Source organism: Triticum urartu, chromosome 4, assembly GCF_003073215.2.
Source record: "Triticum urartu cultivar G1812 chromosome 4, Tu2.1, whole genome shotgun sequence".
Lineage (NCBI taxonomy): Eukaryota > Viridiplantae > Streptophyta > Magnoliopsida > Poales > Poaceae > Triticum > Triticum urartu.
Window position 1 is genome coordinate 496,383,260 of NC_053025.1, and position 19,339 is coordinate 496,402,598.

The window sequence follows — 19,339 nt, forward strand, 5'->3', positions numbered from 1 at the left end:
ATAGGAAGCAACACAGTTCTTTGATATTCTCGAGATACTGGAGGGTATTACACGAAGGAAGATCGACATAGGGGTTGCGGAGATGTATTAATCTGCAGAAGACAAGTGTTTTCACTTGCCTGAAAAATGGAATCAGGGAGAAAATATGGTCGGAACCACGATTGCAAAGGATCAGTTCACATATACCAGATGATATTATCACTGGTGCGCGTCGGTCCCAAACAAATGTTTTTAACCCCTTTTTGCGACGACATTTGGAACCGTCGCCAAGTGAGTGTGGGTGATAGGGGGTCCTTCCCACATGACCCAGAAACCGTCGGGGACAGGGCCCCTACAGTACTCCTACTCGTTTCTGCTCGCATTGCCATCGTAGTCGGTATTCTGTGGTGCTACGTTAACGATGCGCGACCCATCACAAACATTTCACTATTATAGAACGTGTATGATGGGCAGCTCATCACAAACGGTTAATCGTTAAGATACCGCGGGGATGCACCTTGAGATACCGCGGGAATCAACTGCACGTAAACATAAAAAATGCCCTGACAAACATACCCAAAACTTCTGGCCCCCGATACTCCAGGGGTAGGGTCCGCGCGTGGTTCCATGAAACTCAAAAGGTTTGCAATTTGTTGCAAACCTTCTGGCAAACCCCAAAACCTTCCTCAAAACTGTTCCAAAACTTGCAGTGTAGAGTCCGGGCAGCTTCGGGGAATTGCTAACCTTATGTAGAACTCGAAACCTACTAGGAACTTTGCCGAAACTTTAGGGGGGGGGTGGAACTTCAGGGCCACGCAGAAAATGTATGATGACGATTGGATTTGGGGGTTGGCTATAAATAGCCTCCTTCCGCGCGAAGAAAGGTGACGACTCCATTCTATCTTCTCCATTGTTCTAGCTTGACTTTCTTGAAGATCTCCCTCCGCTTCCACTCAAACTTCTTAATATTTTGGGAAGTGAGAGGGAAGTTCCCGATCCACACTTCAACCTAAGAAAACATTGATTCCCCATGTTGTTTCCTTGGCGAATCTTGTTATTTTTTGAGGTTGGAGACTCTTAGGCAGTAGGAGTCCTCAGTGAGAAATTGAGTTGTGATTTCCTCATCGTCTGTGAAGGTTTGAAGGCCGCCTCCAGGTTTCTGGGAATCGCCTTGGTGATGATACCTTAAAGAGAACATGTTGATCTTTTGTGGTGTTGGTGTGACTTTGTGGTAACATTCATCTCTCCAACAGTAACTTGGTTCTCTCCAAGGAAGTGAACATCGAAATACATTCTCGTCACTTGTGTATTCATTTATCCCGAACCCTGCTTCTTTATCTGTGGTCTATTTTGATCGTTAACCTAGCAGGCACCATATAGCTTGTGTATCTCACGATGATTCGTCTCATATTTATATTCTGCATTGGCTAAACTTACTGATAATCAAAGTAAATTTTGCAGATAGTGGGCTGACGTGGGTACATGAGTTGCAGCAGAATCTTGCCTGCACAGATCGATTCGGTGTACGCGAGATTCCAGCGAAAACATAATAATAATCTCACGCGGCGGCAGTGATTCAACCAGATAAGGCCATGATATGGCATAGTTCGCAACGGACTCGGAGGCAGCCGACGACAGAAGGAGAGCTCAGAGCAGACGAGTACACGCAGAAGACTAGGGTTTCCAATGAACCACGTCGACAAAGTTGCACATCAGATTGAATGACAACGATGATCGTGTGACCTGACTTTTGATGTCAACGTTGAAAATTGTGGGCTATGCGGTCATAATAAACTCAAAGCGTGCTATGCTAGCAAGGATTTGTGTGTGTGTGTGTGTTTCTTTTGGCTGGAAAAAAAAGACGTGGGAGGAGAACCGTGGGATGAAGAATGAGCGGGCGGGAGCACGGATGGGACATGGGAGCACGTCCAGGGGAGTCAAGCCGCGTCCGCGCAAGTCCTTTCTCCCTCACCTACTTGTCAGGCTGTCGCCCCCGATCTCCGCAATGGCGGATCCCGGCGATACCGCGACACCCGCCGCCGCCGTCTCATCCCCGTGGGACGACGTCCCCGACGACTTCTTCCTCTCCGCCTCCATCTCGCCCCCTACCCCTCCACCAGCCCCTGCTCCCATCCCTTCCACCTCCCCTCCCGCTGCATCGGCTCTCCGCTCAGCATCCCTCCCGGTCACCTCCATCCCTCCTGCATCCGCCTCCGCTTCCTTCTCCGGTTCCCTCCACCGCGCTATTGCCCCTCAGCCCATCCACCCCAGCCACTCCCTCCCGGCCTTCTCGGCCGCTTCTCTCCCCGCGGCAGCCGACGTCTGCCCTCCGCCCACGGGCCCCCACCATTCCAACTCGCTCTCGGAGTTCGCCGCTTCCGCATCCCAATCCCGCGTCCACCGCCCTCCCCCTCGCGCCGCGGTGCGCGCGGACCGCCCGCCCCCGCTGGAGCTGCGCCCGAGGCCATCGAGGGAGTCACAGTCTGGCATCGCCCTCTGTGCTCTCGCCTGCTGTGCTGCTCCTGGTGCCGGGACCTCCACTCACCTCTGGGCGGCGGGCGAGGCTGGCGTCAGGGTTTGGGACCTCGCGGATGCCTTCCGATCACCCACGCCTCCGCGGCGGTGGGGAGACGAGGCGAGCGCGCCCTTTCGGGAGTCGCGCAAGACACCGCCTGCAATCTGCCTCGTGGCTGATCCCGGCCGCGGTTTGGTGTGGAGCGGGCACACCAACGGGCGGATCATGGGTTGGGGTGCTGACCCAGGTCCGGAGGCCGGGGAGCGCATTGGGTGGGATGCACACCGTGGACCAGTATTTGCGATGGCCATCTCTCCCTATGGTAATTCCCCTTGGCTCAGTTTCATGTCAATCAGTATGATTTTCATGCAACTTTCTGACATTGTACATTGCAATTGATCACCGTGGTTAATGACATTCGTGCTTACACTATCACCATCTGTAAACCAGTGGCTGAAACATATCTATTCAAGGTAGTCGAAAATATGAGCAGGAACACACAGTTTATTAATTTATCAACATAGAAGGGACTCTGAATAGCTTAGTTTATTGTAGAATATAGTAGGGTCTATGATGCCCAACACTGCTGTAGTTTATCTTTTACCTGAAATATTGCAGTTAAATCTAGAAATGTTGAAGCAAATAGCTATCCGACTTAAAGCCCTGTCCGAGCAATGCAATGTATCCTGTGAAATCAGTTATCTACATCCAGCTATCTAGCCACAAGGACTGCAGACCTCTCCATGTGGTATACTGTAATAAAGTTATCCACCTAATTGGTTTAGAGAATTGTTTCTATGCTCTCCCACTTAAAATTTGCATGAATCAAGAAGTACCCAGTGTTACTAATCTGTGAGAGCAGACTACTAAGACCCATGGATCCAAGTCCAAACCCATGCCCTCCCTGTGTTGATGCCGTTATCCTCTGACCCACATCACGACCAACCACCACTTCAACATGATCTGCCTCGAGCTCTGACTTCACAACATACTTTTATCACCAGCCCCATGGATCTGTGTGCTGCACGCCACTGCAAGCAGCCTCCAACACATCACTTCTGTTAGGAATATGCAACTTGTATTCCCATGAGGTATCATGGTCTGATTACGAGATTCAACATGGAAGCAAGGTCGAGACAAGAATATGCAGAGATGTAGCTACTTTGCTCCATTGTTAATTAAGATAAGCTTAACAAGAGCAAATAGGGGCCGGACGTCGAACAGAGGCGGCTAGGGTTTAACGCAAAGTGAACAAGATGGTTTCTAGGGTTTTCCTTCCTTGTTTATATAGTCTGGAAAGTAGGTAAAGTGAAAAGTCGGTAAATGCAAGGGATGGTAAAGCAGCTTGTCTGACAGCACGTTCATCCCAGAAGTAGTATTTTTGACGGGAGACGTTGGATCAAAGATAGTGTTGATCAAGATGGGCGCGAAACAGTAAGTGAGTTGCAGATAAAGTAGCTGGCGTTAGATGAGGTATTCAAAGGGAACGCTTTGCGCATGACTAATTCCCCCTACTGAAGTTCAGACCTGTCCCTTAAGTCTGAAATGCTTCCGGATAAATGTGGAGTGCTCCCAGGTTGCCATTTCCAGCAGTATGTTCCTCCTTTTGACGCGCCACTGAATCACGGGAATAACGATGTTGCCCTGGACATGCGGGATGAGTCTGCTCTCCAGTAGTTCTTCTGGTTCCACCAATATCGGGCCATGGACATGCGGGATGAGCTTGCTCTCCAGTAGTTCTTCTGGTTCCAGTGTTCCACCAATATCGGGCCATCAACATTCAGTAAAAGTAAAGTTGGGTTTGGAATTGCTTTGGGACCTAGGTGTTTCCTCAGCTAGCTAACATGAAATGTTGGATGCAACTGGCAGCCCTCAGGAAGTACCAACTTGTAGGAAACAGAGCCCACTTCCGCCAGCACTGAAAATGGCCTATAGTATTTGGAATGCCTGTGGATGCGGCGGCCGGAACTTGAAGGGGAAGAGCGCCTCTAGGCAGCAGCAACGCCGGTGGCAACTCTGCTGACACGGACCATGACAAATGCCGCTACTGCGGCAAGGCGGGCTAGTGGGCCCGCGACTGTCGAGAGAAGAAATGTGAAGAGGCTCACATCGTGCAGGTGGACGACGAAGGTCTTGCGCTGCTGATGATCGAGGAGATGTCGCTTACGTTTATCACTGAGCCGTCCGAAATCCCTGCCATGGCAGGGGTTTTGGGCCAGATCGTTGCCACGGCAACAGAAAATGCTGTCACGGCAGCCCCTTCCACGCCAACAGAATACGCTGCCATGGCAACTGGGAGGAGGGCGTCTACCTTAACGAGGAGCACGCGTGGGTGGTCCTGATGCAATCACCTGAGGATGCTGACGTCGCCTTGTACCTCGACACTGGGGTGGCGGATCACATGAACAGCGACATGGCGACGTGCGGAGCCGAACCAGACGGTGCCCGGCACCTTCAAGTTCGGCAATGGCTCCACCGTTGTGATCAAGGTCGTTGAGGGCAACTCGAGAGTCCAATAAGACATGCAAACAGAGAAGTTCAAGGTCGTGGAGGGCAACTCAAGAGTCCACGACCTTGAACTTTTCTTTGGGAGGGGGTAGGTTAATTCACGAAATTTGTTATGATTTGACTTACTTGGGATTATATTTTCACAACAACTGAAATATTACCTGTCAGTCTGATCCAAATGGACTTGTATTACGCTTGCTGTAAAATGGGATATTTCATTTCTCGCGAAGACATGCAAACAGTACACCTGCCAAAGACAGTTTCACACATTGTTCAGTGCACTAGTTTCTGCACTAGATTCACAGAATTGTTTTCACACAGTTACAGCAGACTAGCTTGCTAACAGCTTACGAGAAGTTTCTTTTTTGTTAAAAGGGGCCTGGCAGCATATTGGCAGCAGTGGGCATGCAACTACTCATGCAAACCAACTCCCAGAGTTCACCCTCTAGTATCAACATCCCCAGGACAATCTGTTCTGGAGAGATTTTAATTTTGGTCAACGAAGTACCAGTACTTGTCCTGACATGCTTCCATTCTTCTTTTTCCGAATTGCTAGAAGATTAACAACAAGTCCTGAACTATATTGCTAGAAGATTAACAACAAGTCCTATACTTATTGTGCTATGCTAATAAAACTCTGCCATCCATCTTAACACAACCAAATATTGATAGTGAAATCTACAAGGCAGATAAGGCATGCAACTATTAGATCCGCAGCATGAGCTGCTGAAATTTGTTGTTCAGGTAGCCTATGGGTGTGTTTAGTTGAGGAACCAAGTGGAACGGAATGGAATGGTTCCATTCCATGGGAACGGGTCCGTTCCATTCCTGTGTTTGGTACCAACAAAAATACGAAACGGGTTGGTTCCGTTCTTGTGTTCGGTTGGATAGATGGAATGAAAAATGGAACCCCATAAAATCTGAAATTTTGGCAGTATTTCATTTGTATTTCGAAGACAAACAACATAACAATATATCCATACATGCATACATGCCAAGTTCACTGCCATACATGAGTTCACAATACCAAATCATCCAGCAACAAGTGCATCTGTACATGCCAAGTTCACTGCTAGCAGCCAATTGCTGCCTTCACTCCTCATTCGCTGCTAGCAGGAAAACCAGACGTACCATCCCTTCACTGCTAGCAGCAGAACCAGACGCAGCAGCCGCACCGGTCGTTCCTTGCACTCCGGCCATCCCGCTGCAAGTCGCCTCGCCGCTGCAAGTCGCCACTCCTGCTAGTTCGCCGCCGCGCCGCCAGTTGCCGCCCCGCTGAAGGTGGCCGCCCCTGCCAGTCCTCCGCCCCGCCGCCAGTTGCCGCCCCGCTGAAGGTCGCCGCCAAGATCCTGATGCGCGCCATGACGGAGGAGAGACGATGGGGACGAGAGGGATTGCGGCGCCGGAGAGGGGGCAGATCGAGATGTGGGGGCGACGCGGGAGGGTTGGCGGCGCTGAGAGAGGGAGTCGCGAGAGGATAGGGCTGGGTGCGTGCGAGGGGCTCGTTCCTTGTCGTCCGCCCGAATCGGAGGTATCCCTCGGTTCCGCATATAGTGCGAATATTCCGTTTTTTGGGATTGGTGGGTTCCGGTCCGTTCGAGTAACTAAACATGGAAATGGGCTATAGGAACCGGACGGACCCATGACGTTCCACCTGATGACAGCAACTGAACACACCCTATATGTTTAAGATGGTGGCTTGCTGCTTGCAACTTTATGATTCTTCTTCATAGCTATACTATTTTCAGCAGTTAGAATTCATATTGTTGAACAAGCTAACTGCAGTTGGACTAGTTCAATTCTGATCTTGTTTGCATCAATCATAGGTGATTTATGGTCTGGATCTGAAGGTGGAATAATTAAAGTATGGAATGGAGAAGCAATTGAGAAATCTCTTGCTTTAGAACGAGAAGAAAAGTGTAAGGCCTCCCTTTTAGTTGAAAGATCATTCATTGACCTTTGGACCATGGTCAGCGACGGAGGGGCCTGCCCCTTACCTTCCGTAGATGTAAAACTTCTATTGTCTGACAATTCCAGATCGAAAGTATGGAGTGCTGGTTACCTCTCATTTGCACTCTGGTACACTTCATGTGTCCATTCACCTGTTACTGTTGCATTTTGCTTACACTAGTCCAGCTGTTCGTATATTTGTGTTTATTCTTGTTCCCTATTTTGCCGTATAGGGATTCTCGCACCAAGGAGCTCCTGAAAGTGGTAAATGTGGATGGCCAAGTTGATACTCGTTTTGACGTCTTATCTGCTCAGGATCCATATGGCTATGAAACAAAACAAAACCTTTTCTCCTCTCCGAAGAAAGAGAAAGCTCGTAGTCCTGTTAATTTTTTCCAGAGATCACGGAATGCTTTGATGGGAGCAGCTGATGCAGTTCGGCGAGTTGCTGCTAAAGCAGGATTTGGAGATGATACTCGAAGAACAGAAGCATTAGTAATGTCAATGGATGGGATGATCTGGACAGGATCTGCAAATGGCTCAGTTGCTCAATGGGATGGTAGTGGTAATCGTTTGCAAGAGTTTCAGCATCATTCATCTTCTGTTCAAAGTATTTTCAACTTTGGCACAAGATTGTGGGTGGGGTACATGGATGGCAACATCCAGCTCTTGGACCTGGATGGCAACTTGCTGGGGGGCTGGATTGCACATAGTAGTCCAATTCTGAGTATGGCTGTCGGAAGTTCATATATATTTACATTAGCTGGTCATGGGGGAGTCCGTGGATGGAATTTATCATCTCCAGGGCCTGCTGACAGCATTTTGCGTTCTGAATTGACGGAGAAAGAGACATCATACAAAAACATTGAATACATGAAGGTGTTAGTATGTTCTTGGAATGTTGGGCAAGAAAAAGCATCTTATGAGTCACTAAGAGCTTGGCTGAAATTCCCAACTCAAGAGGTTGGGGTAGTAGTAGTTGGACTGCAAGAGGTGGAGATGGGCGCTGGTTTTCTTGCAATGTCGGCAGCTAAAGAAACGGTAAAAACGATGAGTTAAAAAATTTAGGTTTTCGTCGTTTATTACATCATTGTTGTTACACATAATTATCTATTATCATGATATGTGCTGTGTTACTGAGGGCTAGTCAGATTGTTGTAACGTGCACAAAACCAGAATGTTGGAGCATTTTGTGATCAACTGGTTAGTTGGCAATTTCTGTGGCATGAATAGTTTTTTTTCTTTGCGGGTAACTGTGGCATGAATAGTTGAATATATTGCCTTGTTGTGCAATCTTTTGAGCTTGAATAAAAATTTACTCGCAATCCTATTTTATGAGCTGCTATTCTATATCAAATGACTTGCTTTCAATTGGAGGCATGCAAGCCCTGTGCCACAAAGCCACTGGGACAAGGTGGCTTGTTTACCACTCCATCTGTTCCAAAATATAGTGTTTTGTGTGTGCCAAAAAGTAACTTCCATCAAGATTTACCAAGTTTATAGAGAAAAATATCAACGTCAATAATACCAAATAAATACAGTATACAAATATATTTCATGATGTATCTGATAATATTTGTTTGGTATTGTAGATGTAGATATTTTTCTCTATAAACTTTGCAAAGCTTGACTTCTGAAAATCTATATGCCGTATATTTTGGAACGGAGGGAGTACCTGTTAAGAGTTAATTCTCATGTTAATTTTTTAGAATATTAATAAACATAAATATAGAAAAAATATATGCTATTTTTTGCTAGCTGTAATCCTGATATATTTTCCACTGGCTTTAGGTAGGGCTAGAGGGAAGCCCAAACGGGGAGTGGTGGTTGGATGCAATTGGGCAAATCTTGAAAGGCCACTCTTTTGAGCGTGTTGGTTCAAGGCAGATGGCTGGGTTACTTACTGCTGTATGGTAATCTGTCTAGGACTATTTTTCGGTATTTATCCTTCTGTTTTTTTTTTCTTCGTAATTGTAGAAGTTATTGAGTTTTTTCTTTCCTCAGGGTAAGAACAAATCTGAAGCATTTTGTCAGTGATATCGACAATGCTGCAGTAGCATGTGGATTAGGACGCGCTATTGGCAACAAGGTACTTTTGTTGTCTTGTTAATGTATTCTTTTTGGCAACAAGGTACTTTTGTTGTCCTATTAATATATTATTTCTTATTCATAGCAGGTAACTTAGACATGTTGTTTGTGACTTGATGTCAAATGTCAATATAGTTTTTATTTCAGCTCACCATTTTGCCATCATACTTCATCAGCCATTTATTTTTAAGTAGTGTTTGATTTAAGTGAACGTTCTCTGCTGGTTGTTATATATGCCCAACTCCTTTGTTGTGTAAATACAACTTGATCTAGATATTAGGCGTGAAGCCCCAAAATCTTGCTGTGAACTATGTGTTCCCTATACCATGTCAAACCCGCCTAATGGGATCACATAGAGATCGTGGCGATTGCTTCACGATGATGAAGAGATTAGGGTGCTAATATAAAGGCTGGTGCAAGCCATTTACTTGCTGTTGACCATTGGGACGCTTAAGCCTTTGCGCTGGATTGGCCCCCGCCGCGTGCTGGCACGAAATTCACGGTGCAGTTGTGGACCATAGCATGTGGTGCAGTGATTGTAGTTTCTGCACCTCCCATGACAGGCGAATTGCCCAGCTTGGCAGCGGGTTGTTTTTCGATGACTATTGCTTACCAGACGGGAGCCCGCTGCAGCAGGCTTGGCAATCAGGTTGACATGTACGGCAGCCTTATGACCATTTCTAAAGTTCTGGTGCTTGTACCTCGATATCTGTTCACAGCGGCTCCTGTGATCTGATGAAGAGTTGGATCTGCTTCTTTTCTGTCAGAGGATCTGCTGTGTAGCAGTGTCAGAAATTGCTCCTGGAACTGACACAGCGAGCCACTTCGTCATAGAGACACCAATGCCATGAGGGAATTGCTAGTAGGGACGGCCTGAAACTGGTGTTGAAAAGCTAGGTGAAGTGCTTCCAGTTTGGACACTGTCATGTCAATCCATGTGGTGCTACCATGTTTGTGCAGCCCCTGTCACGTGATAGGACACTAGCCATACCTTCCTGTCCATCATCTCCTAAAGGTTGTTTGTAGCAGTTCAGCTAGGGTAACAATCTTCCTTGCCATCAAACGTTGAGAAGTACTTGTAGATGCGGTGTCCAGTCTGCAGTGTGTTCTATGGAGGTGGCAGCAGTGGCTGTTATCAGAGAGAAGCCATGCACAGCTTTCGGATCTGCCAGGATGCCCCCAGGGGAACAAGTTTTGAGTGAGAGGACACCACTACGGTGATCTCGGCATGTGCCTTCTATTCAGTTAATAGCAGCTGTGTGGACTGCTGCTGATCCACCCTGCTGATCTTGGTATTGATCTGTTAGTCTGATTCAGCCTCTCCGATAGCAGCCATCTGGCTAGCGAGATTGTCGCTGCCATCCATACCTTGATCTGACAAGGAGCTGCCACGGCTGTATCAGGGGCTGCGCCTGTTACCAAATTGTCATGAGCATAGCTTTTCAGTGATGGAAGAAGGCCGAGGCCGAGGTCCTCTACATGCAGGTGTAACAAGATCTGTGTAGAAGAGATGATAGGGGTATGGAGAGTACTTATAGGCACCTTATATAGAGATGAGGCAGCCCTATTAGCACACTGATTTCATCTCTACTTCTAACAGATGCAATTAACTAAAACTAGGGATATAATCTTGCGATACCTGATGTAAACTTAACTGTAACCAAAGCGAGTCATATATCCTCCTACTGTGATGTATCCCTCCTGGACAGGACTGTGCACATTGCTCATGCTTCCTGGTTGGGCATGGCTGCCTTTGGGCAGTTATTACGGGATGCTGAGTAGGCATGGCACAATTTTGCTTAAATATTCGCGTCATTTAGTTGTGGGGGAGTATAGAAGCAGCATTATGGCTTCATTTTAGTTCAGCTTAGTTTACTAACATTTTGTAATGTACTTCACTGTCTCAGGGAGCAGTCGGATTGAGGATGAGAATACATGATAGAAGCATTTGCTTTGTAAATTGTCATTTCGCTGCACATATGGAAGCTGTGAGCCGGCGAAATGAAGACTTTGACCATGTCTTTAGAACAATGACCTTTGCCACCCCTTCAAGTGGATTATTGACAACATCAAGTAATTGTTCAATCTTCTTGTTAATTTTTCTGCATGATGGCGTTCAAATTTGTAAATGTCTGGCCAACCTTGCTAATCACAATGAAGAATCGTGCCAAGAATTCAGAACTTCTTAATCTTACACACTGTTACTCAACTTCTTTTCATGTTGCAGTTTCTGGTTCTGCCGGTCAGCTTTTTCAAGCAAATGTATGTTGTTGCTTCCCTTCATTTTAATTTTGCAGTGGATAGAGTTGTTTCTAGATCCATTATCTGAGATTGTAAACATTACCAAAATGTTGCTATGATAGGGATCAAGAATGCCTGAGTTGTCAGATACGGACATGATTGTCTTTCTTGGTGACTTCAATTACCGGCTTTACGATATTTCGTATGAAGAGGCGATGGGGCTGGTTTCCCGGAGACGCTTTGACTGGCTGAGGAAGAATGACCAGCTGCGAGCAGAAATGAGATCCGGGAGAGTCTTCCAGGGATTACGTGAAGGAGACTTCCAATTCCCACCTACTTACAAATTTGAGAAACACAAAGCTGGCTTATCAGGTATAGTTATTCTGATGATAGTTGCGTGAGGCCTGCTTCAGTAACCCCCACCCTGCCCTTCTCTAAAAAACTTTGAAAATGCATTTTCGTTCAATAGAAGATTACATGGTATCCTTATTTTTTTGTGCATCCAGTCTTCATGGTTAGAGGTGCTGATTTGCATGGAGAGGATTTCCTTTTGCGACGTTGTAGACAACTTTATGTACTAACTTTATATAACATGTACTCCCTCCGTCTGAAAATACTTGTCATCAAAATGGATAAAAAGAGATGTATCTAGAACTAAATACTTGTCATCAAAATGGATAAAAAGAGATGTATCTAGAACTAAATGTAGATGAATGAGAATGCTAAAGTAAAATTTCTAGAAGGGTATGAGACTGTAATCTGGTAACAACCGGAGGAAGTTGATGTAAAGATAAGAAGTGAGGCTAGCTCACTTGGTTAGGGAGTGAATGTATAACCAAGCCACTGGTGTATCATTGATCTGCATCAAAAGTAGTACACTCTTTGGGGGGTGTACCATGGCAAACCTCTAGTTATATTAGTGTGTGCTTATCACAGCAATAATGTTTCATATGGTACCAATTTGATCCTTATGAGTTGATAATACTCCTGAACTCCTGATTTCTGAACACTTCGTTTGAACAAACTTTTCTCTTATTGTAGGGTATGATTGTAGTGAGAAGAAACGCATTCCTGCCTGGTGTGACCGAGTTCTATACCGTGACAGCCGAGCTAGTTCAGGAACTGAGTGTTCTTTGGATTGTCCTGTGGTTTGTTCAGTATCACTGTAAGTCATTTGTTGTTTGATTATCTCACTGGATAAAGATATTAGTAGGGCACAAATAACGCGCGAACATGTGCTCGATTGTCCTAGAGCACGATGTTTCCTCCACCAGTCCATCTCTCATTTTGCTATTTGCATGCATGTAACTTGAAAGTTAAAACATTCTAACTTTTAAATATAAAGCCGGTTTATGATCTGTCTTCACCGTTGGCTTTGTTTTGACGAGAGCTCAAAAACCAGACCCCATGTTGGTATGTTTCGATGTTACCACCTGACAATTTATAAAGTTGCCACTGGATTAGTCTAAAGTTGCCATGTGGTGACTTGTTACAAAATAGGGTGGCAACTAATGCATTACTGCCTGGCAACAAAAGAGTCCAAATAGGTTTCTCGAAACATAGTCAACTGAGATCTTATTTTAAAGCACTTGTCTTTACGAAATCAGTGGTGAAAACAGATGTCCAATCAGACAGATGGTTTGAACTATACAATATTTTTTATTTCCGAAATCAGGTTTTATTTGTAGTAGTCTTTTTGTCCTGTGTACCTAGCATCCATTTTTCTGTTAGTAGATAGAAACCTTATGGAACTGTATTGTTCTATATTTCAAGGTATGACTCTTGCATGGAAGCAACGGACAGTGATCACAAACCTGTAAAATGCCTGTTCAATTTGGATGTTGCACGTGTCGACAAACAGACAATGAGGCAGAAATATGGGGAGATAATGAGTTCGAATAAGAAAGGTTTGCACTTGCTTCAGGGGCTAAAAGCATTCCCTGAAGCAAATGTGAGCACCAATGACATCATTCTGCAAGACCAAACTCCCTATGTTTTGAAGCTACAAAACAGAAGTCCAGAAGACAGGGCTTGTTTTGAGATAACTGGCCAAGCACCAAGTTCCTCTGGCTCAGATTCTGCTGGTTTCCCTACTTGGCTCAAGGTTGGGTTAATGCCTTGTTCTGACTCTCCTTGTATCGGTTCACTTCATTTTAGAACAGTCTAATTACTGTAAGATGGTTCTGCTTATTGATGCTTATTCAACACCGAGCTTAATGCTTGAGCACTGAGTGAAACATGTCTTCAACACAGGTTTCTCCAGCAGCTGGTATAATCTGCCCTGGACAGACGGTAGAGGTCACTTTGCAGCATGGAGACCTGCGTGGAACATCGTGGAATAATTTGTCTGGGGCTAACCAAGAAAAGGCAGCACAGTTATCGGTGAAAATAACTGGGGCGTGTTCTACCGTTGCCAAATGTTACGGAGTACGTGTGCAATGCCAGAAGGGCCGGAGCACATTTCCTTTCAAAAGGTTCTAAATTTGTTGATTGTTCTTTTTTGTTGTGCGGTCGTGAGTTGTGAGGTTAGCTTTTAGTTTGATTAAAGTGTGCATAGAAAATGTTGTGGCAAATGTTCTTATTTGTGGTACCGAAGTACAAAACCAAGGCTTTTGTACTCTCGATATTCCAGGACATTTTGTACAGGAAATTATTGAAATCATGTAATACCACTGAGAGGAGATCTAATTTTTTACCCCGGGGTTGTGATGCGGGCATGCGGTTACGAAGTTGCGTGTTTACTGTATGCATGATTTTGATTCTAAGTAGGGAAATATGTGTGTGCGTGACATTCTTTGTTTGGAATCTGAAGTGATATACTCCCTCCGTCTCATATAAGAAGTTAGTATATCCCATATACTCACATATTGGATGTAATAATGTTTTACATAAGGTTTCATATAGTTAGCATTTTGGCAGTTTCCAATGTGGTACTCTCGTTTTCTTAAAGCATCTTAAGTTCTTCGTAAACTGGATGTTAGGGTCATTGGCACAAGTCCCGTGCATTGTCACGAAGCCAAGGAGAAAAAAAACAAGGAGTTAGGCCACCACCTAGCCTCCTTCGGTTTGTAGGATATTTATAGGAATTGTATAAGGTAAGAAAAAAAAAAATCTCTGAACCCCTTTGGTTCGTTGGAATTGATTTCCATTGTAAGATAGGAACCAGTTCTACACATTTTCAACAACAACAACAACAACAATAACAACTGTTTCAAATAAGTTAGGGTAGGATATACTTGAAAACCACAAGATCTCAAAACTAACTTATTGCTCTAACACGTGGACATCTAACTTCCACACCTCCCTGTCCATCGCTAGTTTTTTTTTTATGATATTCCAGTCCTAATACCTCTGGAAAATTAAATATATTATTGTGCAACTAGGAGCAAGTTTCACTCAAATATGACATTATCCCTCTCATTTGCCAAAGGCCATTGTGCTAGCTTTTTGAAAAGAAAAGAAAGACATGCCAGGACAGGTTTTAGAAGAAAAGAAAATGCATACACATCAGCCGTGAGGCTACTACTGCCAACATACAGTAGTATTGATTCTTTACTTCAATTGATTGATAGCGGAATACAAGAAAACCAAAACTAAGAAAAGAAAGCCCCAACCAATCTCCTTGTCTTCTCAAAATAAACTCCAAAAAATTACATGTATGCTTTGTTCGTTGTTCCTGGCCATCCTACCGGCTACCGGGGTACCACCCAGACTTATTTATCACCCACCATCAAACAGGCCAAGGACGCGCCAAAACTCCAATTCGGTGAGCGCGCGCGAGAGGCTCAGAGCAGCACCGGGACGAAGCAGGCCTTGACGTCGTCGCTCGCCCACTGCAGCCCGTTCCACCAGTGCTTGTCGCCCTCCACCCTCACCCTGCCCTGCCCGCCGGCCACCGGCCGCATCGGTATGCGCCTCAGCCGCGAGCACCCCCTGGTCTGCAGCCTCCGCAGCTCCGGGAACGCGCACTCCCCGCCGCCGCCGCGGATGTCCTCCAGCCTCGGCAGCCCCAGCAGCGCCAGCAGCCTCAGCCGCGGGAACGTCACCACCTCCTCCGCCTCGCTGCCCCCCTCCGCGGCGCCGCCGACCAGCCTCGTCATCCCGTTGCAGCCGCTGAGGTTGAGCGACTCGAGGCACGGGAGGTGCTGCACCCAGGTCATGTGCGTCAGCGCGTGGCACGCGCCGATGGCCACCTCCCGGAGGTTGGACGCCGCGCCGTGGGACCACTCCATGACGCGGAGCCTCGCGAGGAACCCGAACTTGACCACCTCCAGCCTCGGCGCGTGCGCGTCCGCCACGATCTCCTCGATGTCGGACGAGTACACCGCCAGCTCCCGCAGGCCCTCCTGCACGCCCCCCAGCTCCGCCGCGTGCTGCGCCGACAGCAGCTCCAGGGTCCGCGCCCCGTCCAGCTTCCGCAGGTGGATCGACCGGGCGCGCACGCCCGGCGCCAGGCGCGCCAGCCTCCGCGCGTCGCCGGTGTTGTCCATCCAGATGCCGAGCCACGGCATGCGCGCGCCGCTGCTCTCGAGGTCGTCGATGACCGGCGCCACGTAGTCGTCCGCGACGGAGACGATGCTCGCGGTGAACAGGTCCAGCACCTGCAGCCTCGCGAGCCGCGAGATCAGGCCCGGAGGCACCGTGATCTGGATGTAGTAGTTGTCGCGCAGGTGGAGGTACTTGAGCCGGCTCAGGTTGCCCAGCTCCATGGGCAGCGACAGGATCCTGTTCCTGGACAGGTTGAGGAACTCCAGGTTGACGAGGCAGCAGATCTCCATCGGGAACGCGTCCAGTATGCCGGTGTCCTCCAGGTCCAGGTACGTCAGCCTGGTGAACTGCTGGATCGCCTGCAGCATCCTCCGCGGCAGGGCGCGGTTGCACTGCAGCATCAGCGACGCCGGCTGCGCGTCCGAGAGCGCGCCGCCGGCCTTGGCGGGGGCCTCCTCGATGGCGTTGTGCATCAGCGAGACGCGCTCCGCGTCGCGCCACAGCGCCTCGTCGCGGGGCGGCTCCCGGAGCCCGACGCCCGCGCGGACCAGCCACTTGCCGGGCGCGAGCTGGAGCGCCGCGTCGCGGACGGCGTCGTGGAGCCGGACGTGCGTGTCGGACGGGCACATGTTGTGCCGGTGGTTGTCGCCCTGCTCCAGGAGGCGCGCGGCCTCCAGGATGGTGACTACCGTGTGCCCGAACCGGAGCGACTCGTCGACGTCGTCGTACTTGGGGAGGAGGCCCAGGCCGACCCAGCACTGCACGAGCTCGTCCCTGGAGATGTTGTGGTCCTCCGGCCAGAGCGCGCAGGTCAGGAGGCACTCCCTCACCGTGTCGCTCTCGAGGCTGTCGAAGCAGAACTTGACGAGAGCGTGCGCGTGCTTGTCCTGGCCGGGCGCGGTGCTCGTGAGCTGCGGCGTCTTGAGCTTGTCGAGTGCATCGCCCCACTCCTCTGCTGTACGTTTGTTGGACATGGCACGGCCGACAGTGGCGAGGAAGAGAGGCAGGCCCTTGCATTCTGCAGCCACCTGTTTAGCAGTAGAGCAAAGCTATTAGAGATTTAAGTAAAAATGTTTATGAAGAAATCAAATGCTCATCTGAACATCTCAGACGCAAGAAATTACATGTAGTATTTAGCAAGGTGCAGAACGATTGACAAGGTCACGATTTTGTAGATTGTGTCACTACAATTGTCATTCGGGAGTCATAGAATAGTTTTATCTTAGCCACCCACACATCATCTTTTTCTACTCGCACCAGCAATATCCATGAAATATCATATATGTTCTGAGAACTTCTTAAACACCAAAGGCAAATCCGAAACCTCGGCCCATGCCGTTCCTTGGCATAACCTCGCAGCTAGAGGTGCAATCGCCATTCTTGATGCAAATTCAGAGCTTATGATAAGAGCTAAGTCATACAGTCACTCCAGCTCAGATATGGATTCCATTTGTATCTGATATTTTTGTTCGTGCTATCTGATTATCTTGTAATCATATTCATCGTACACTAGTGCTTGGTACATTCAACGATAGCCCAGGAGCCGCCCTACCAAATTATTTGCTAACATGATAGCCCAGGAGCCGCCCTACCAAATTATTGGCTAACCTGGGGTTTGATCCTTGGTGCCGTCCTAACCATCCAACCACAAGTTGGTTTTCTGCTACCGATAGGTTGGAGATACATTTGGACAACAACCAATTTTGTGTTGGCATGCTGTTGATCCCTTGGTGACGGAGGAAATTCCTCTGTCACTAATGCGCGGCCATGTTTGGTAGGGCTGGTGCAGACGCAATCTAAACAACCTCCATAACTTCAGCCAGTTCCCCTCTGCCTAACACACAAGGGTCGGGTGATGAATTCCTTTGTTCCTTCCTTGGGAGTTCTTGACTTTTGGATGTGTTTCTTTGGAGGTCTTTTGGAGCCAAGACTTTGCAATGAAGATGGCAATGTGTTTTGGAGCATTATTACTTTGTTGGAAAATAAAATGTGTGCACGCGCCCTTATCAAGCTTCTACATATTTTCATGTTGATTGTTGGGGAATTTGTATACTAATCCTTGAGTAATCCCTATCGGGAATAAGCTCGTTCGCCACCAAGTAATTCTCAAGGTATTATCAAAATGGATTCATATAACTAATATTTCAAAGTAATAAAGCTAGCTAACAACACCGAAATCCGTTGGATAAGGTCTGTTCATGTTATTCCTTTTGGGGTGAATTTCTAACTTAGAACCAGCATCACTATTGGTTGATAAAGTGGAGGGAAAGCATGACGCACATCGATAAATTGGTGTATAAAGTATGGATCTGTACATTTTGGTCAAAATTCACAACTAACTCTTCATCTGACAATTTTTCATCGAAATTTTGTTTGAAAATTTCAGGACATTTTAAACTGCCTTTTTGAATTTCTCAAATCAAACGAGTGTGCGTGCCCCACGTCCATGACCACAAAATCTGCACTGCTGTTTCAGGAGAAAGCCGCTAACAGACAGAAAAAAAAGAGAGCAAATCCGAGTTTTCCAAAGTAGGCAAAGATGGATCGAGTGACTGATTACCTGTCTTGCAAGTGTGGAAATTTGGGCGTCGCCGCGGATGGCCTCCTCGCCGGCGTTCGCTTCGAACAGGCTCCACGCATCGTCTTCGTTCAAGCTCTCCATCTTGATCTTCTTGCGGCAGCCCATGTCCGCGCACACCGCCTCGCTCCTGGACGCCACGACCACCTTCCTCACCCGGCCGGCGCCACCACCCCATGCGCGCTCACTTGCGGCAGCATGCCGACCCTCTCCAGTCCATCCGCTCCCACACCCGTCCAGCAGGAGCAGGAACTCTTGTCCCTCAGGAAGCTCAGGCATCCCGGCGGCCTGCGCCCCATGCTCGGTTAGGCGCGTCGCCGGAGGCAGAGCACGGCCGCGACCTCCTTCTGGAGTTTCGCCACCGTGCAGTCCCTGGATGGCCGCAGCAGGCAGGACGTGGTACGAAGAATGGCGCCGACGCGGACCGCACACGTCGCGCACCCGCTCTCAGCACCCTGCGTACTTGCCCACGCCGCCGGCGCCCCCAGAACGCGAGCGCCGCCGTCGCAGTCGACGCAAACAATCCCGCCCGGAGGGGGAGAAGCAAAGTCAGAGCTTCGCCCCGGTGAGCACCCGTCGTCCTCCTCGATATTGATGCGGCACTGCCACACGACCCTCACCTTAGCGTGGCGCACCCCGCTTCCTTCTAAGGCCTCTGCGGCCTTCAGGCACCCGTCTATCCGCCCTGGATCACGTGCCCGGGTGGGATAGAAATCTGCTCCTATTAGTGATTAATTGCTTGGTCAGGCCTATTACCATTTATTCAATTACCAGCTCTCCGAGCGTGGGCATTGTTGGCTATCGTTGATACGGTGAGCCCAACCAGGCGTAAGTACACGGCATATCGCGACGCTAGGTCAGTATCGGGGCGGGCGCAACTGGCGGCGGCGGCCACATTTGCGCTGAGGACGTGGGTATCCAGCAGCGCGCCGCGCCTTTCGCTCCATGCCGCTAGCACGTGGCGCGCCACTGAGGATCATTGAGGTAACAAC

The 19,339-nt window shown here is 48.1% G+C and overlaps 1 protein-coding gene and 1 pseudogene across 1 annotated transcript; one reads left to right on the top strand and one right to left on the bottom strand.

Annotated features, from left to right (window-relative positions):
- Positions 1-1,902: 1,902 nt before the first annotated feature.
- On the top strand, positions 1,903-14,006 carry LOC125552253 (type II inositol polyphosphate 5-phosphatase 15-like). The gene is made up of 11 exons (XM_048715747.1): positions 1,903-2,816; positions 6,829-7,081; positions 7,186-7,993; positions 8,744-8,865; positions 8,957-9,041; positions 10,948-11,113; positions 11,268-11,302; positions 11,404-11,653; positions 12,323-12,446; positions 13,055-13,385; positions 13,535-14,006. The coding sequence occupies exons 1-11, from the start codon at positions 1,985-1,987 to the stop codon at positions 13,760-13,762; spliced, it is 3,234 nt and encodes a 1,077-aa protein (XP_048571704.1). The 5' UTR covers positions 1,903-1,984; the 3' UTR covers positions 13,763-14,006.
- A 789-nt stretch (positions 14,007-14,795) lies between these two features.
- On the bottom strand, positions 14,796-19,139 carry LOC125554826 (annotated as a pseudogene).
- Between the last annotated feature and the right edge of the window lie 200 nt (positions 19,140-19,339).